The 3513-nt window shown below is 35.5% G+C and overlaps 1 protein-coding gene across 1 annotated transcript in view; it reads right to left on the minus strand.

The window, feature by feature from the left end:
* The window catches only part of LOC107728425 (anoctamin-5-like), a 43185-nt gene that overhangs the window by 30990 nt on the left and 8682 nt on the right, over positions 1–3513 (minus strand). The window contains exon 4 of the mRNA XM_016538586.1: positions 2625–2666. Within this exon, the coding sequence (XP_016394072.1) occupies positions 2625–2666 (42 nt within the window). The remainder of the gene's footprint in view (positions 1–2624; positions 2667–3513) is intronic.

The raw sequence follows: 3513 nt of genomic DNA on the forward strand, positions 1-3513 counted from the left end.
GTTTGAGAGAGGCGGGGCATAGAGGACCTACAATAATGTACAGTATTTGAAAAATAATGTGTTTTTTGAACATTAAAGCATGTCAACATATTCTGTTACACCAAATACACAAAATAATGATCTTTAAAATAGCATCATATGACCCCTTTAAGATACACACACGCCCAGTCCTTAACAGAGCGAAACAAGAGAGACAGAGAGCAGGGGGCTCACAGAGATGACATCATCATAGTGCCAGCAGGGCGGACGCTGTATGTAATCACAATGTCAAACTAGATTTGAACACGTTCTGAAGGAAACAGGAGCGGTGCTGGAGTGTTATGGGTTGCTATTGCAACTGTGCAGTTCCTGAGATTTTTTTTTAGCCCGTTGCTATGGAGTTGCTAGGGTATTGTTTGGTGACACTGCATTGTGCTTTGCTGATTGCAATGTTATTATTTTATTTCAAATTCTGTCCTTTCCAGCCTTATTTTTCCTTTTAATACAGATTTCTATCAACTTCATTTTGTTTCCTTTCTTATTCATTTTTATGCTCTTAAATGATTTTAATCTTGACTTTTGTGTTCTTATCTTTTTCTTTAACCTGTTAACTGTCAGTGTCTCGCTAGCTATTTTTTATTGCCTTTTTCGCCATCACATATTTTAGTAATCATCCTAAATTAGATAACACTCAAAATTCATCCTGTGAAAACTGTTCTGAAATCAGACACTGCATTACCATGGAAATGGACATTTAAAACCTTTTACCGAGCTCCTCCCCATAGTGGGCAGTGTCAACTCTCATATTAGAAAATTTACTACAATATTTTATAATCAAAACACTTTTTCTAATCTTGACAAAACACTGCTGCAAAGGTCCTCAGGGTTCCATATTAGTGACTGGTTTGTGACTGAAGTAGTACTGTTATAAATTTATAAATTCGTGACAGGAAAATGCATAAAAAAATTCTCACAGGATCCTCAATTTTTGTGATATCAACTTTAAATTTGGAACATAACTTAGTTAGCCATATGGTTTTGCTTTTATAGCATGTTTTATAGCAATATTTAATTAGTTACATAAAATAAAATGTTTCGTACAGTACATTTTCTTTACAGTAAACTTAAACTTCTAATACTTTTTACACCTTCTTTTTTTTTTTTAAATGCTTTCACTTCAGCAATAATTCACTGATTGTCTTCTTTAAAAGATCACCAATTTTAGATCTGTGTTCCAAATCGTTTAAGAATTACAACTATTTAAGTTTGGGTAGTGAATTTTTGCATCAAAAAGTGTGTGCGTAGAATACACATGCTCTTCTGTATGGATGCAAGTGTTGTTGTTAGGGTGTTGCTATGTGGTTGCTAAGGTCATTTGAGTGTTTTAATACATTGTAGCGTCTGGACCAATCAAACACACAATTTTTCATTTGATTTAACAAATCAGTTATTCATTAGATTAACAAATCGTCACAGACCCCTCACACAATAAACTAGGTGCCAGGATGTCTGCGAACGACACCAGGCCCCCCCTGGTCCCCATGGCAACTAATGCTGATATCACTGGTTTTATGGCCCAAAGGAATGCGGGTAGAGAAAATCACTACCTTTTCCATAGGAAGAGACACAATGCACAGTAGAAATGGACTCTTCTCTAATTAATTCATAGGAAAACCTTTCTTTGAATGAACACACTACACATTGTTTTGTGATTACTATGATGCTCTGGGTGGTTACTAGGGTGTTGTTATATGGTTGCTGGGATGCTCTAGGACATTGGTAGGGGACTGCAGGTAGTTGCCGGGGTGTTGCTATGTGTTTGGGGGCTGAATAGTGAAATAGAGTTGTCAGGTGGGTGCTAAGGTCTTTTTTTTAGCATGTTTTTAGCCACAGTATGTTCCTGTTAGAGCATTGAAAGGTGATTGTCATGGAGTTGTTGTGTGGTTACAAGGGAGCTATGGATGTTTATTAGCACCTTGTTATGTTATTGCAAATGTGGTTGCTATGTGGTTGCTAAGGTCTTTTGAGCAATATAATGCATTGTTTTGTGGTTACTATTGTAGTGAATAATGGGCATTCTTCAACATGAAACTGTTTGTTCGGAAAACTTTATTAGGCTAGCCTGACCAAACTTTGGGATAAAATTGTGGATTTAAAATGTGTATTTATTGAGATTTTCTAAATATTTTCTTAAAAAGCTTTAATTTTACTAAAATTATAGCACACTTCTCCTCAAAAAGCCACATGACTTCATTCATTCATGCCTGTACCACGAATGGTGCAGGATGAGTTACATCCTGAAGTTCAATACTTATGGCTATTTATTTAAACAAGCCTCTAATCCTAAAATAAAGTATTAGCAATAGCAATAGTAAACACCACGTAGCAAACACGACCGACCCAATACATACAGATGGATAAAATTAGGTCCCACCCTAGTCACCTTTATTTCATTAATTTCCCACATAATATTCAGTTTTACACACTCGTAAGTCACATTACAGAAGCCGATCATGTTGCCATGCATTTCATGTTGCCCAATACAACACAATAGCATAATAAAATCTAATATGATTATATGCAAGATGCTCACTCCAAGCAAGCACACACATAGACACAGTTCAGCCCTCTTTACCGTGGCGTACCCTGGAGCGATACTTAAGAAATAAAGCTCTCTTTCTCCAGATCTGTGGATGAATCGAGCATGTTGTGAGGATAAAGACACTGGTATACACACAAAGCACACAACTGTCCATGACAGGTCTATGACATCTGCTCACACTACACAAACCATCCGGGCGAAAGCCCATTTGATATTCATCTGTTACTAATTTATTTCAGAATGCGTTATTGTAATAATGAAGCCAGGTGAACTCTATATAAAAAAAAATAAAAAATTAAAATCTGATAAGCATGTTATCAGCAGCAATATAGTGATATTACTCCAAGTTTGAGCATTAAGTTTCAAGGACACAAATCGTCCTATTTGCATGACACATTTGGTTTTACAAGTCATCAACAAAAGCAGAAGTGAATGCCCATCGCTATGAGCATCTAAAATAACAGGACATACAAACACTCTGGTCGTGTGAGTAGAGAAAAACACAATGTTAATTAGAGATGCACCGATATTGAATTTCTCTGCCGATAGCGATAGTTTAATTTTCTTAAGGAAAAAAATCACTCCTAACCGATACTGTTAACTACACAGAGAACTCTGTTATTTGGCACATTACTATAATATTAAAGGGCAAAATTAACAACAGAGCTATTATATTCAACTGCGATTTATTTTCAGATATCATAATTACACGCAAATAAAAATGTAAATGTCTGTTTACAACTCATTTGCACAGTCTTCATAAATACCTGTCTTTATGCCAGATTTATTCAAACATACATACACTCTAAAAAATTATGGGTTGTTTCAACCCAACTTTGGGTCAAATATGGACTAACCCAATTTTTGGGTTAAAAATTTTGTTTAAAGGGGTCATATGATGCTGCTAAAAAGAACATTATTTTGTGTATTTG

Source organism: Sinocyclocheilus rhinocerous, unplaced genomic scaffold, assembly GCF_001515625.1.
Source record: "Sinocyclocheilus rhinocerous isolate Xijiao unplaced genomic scaffold, SAMN03320098_v1.1 scaffold126, whole genome shotgun sequence".
Classification (NCBI taxonomy): Eukaryota; Metazoa; Chordata; class Actinopteri; order Cypriniformes; family Cyprinidae; genus Sinocyclocheilus; species Sinocyclocheilus rhinocerous.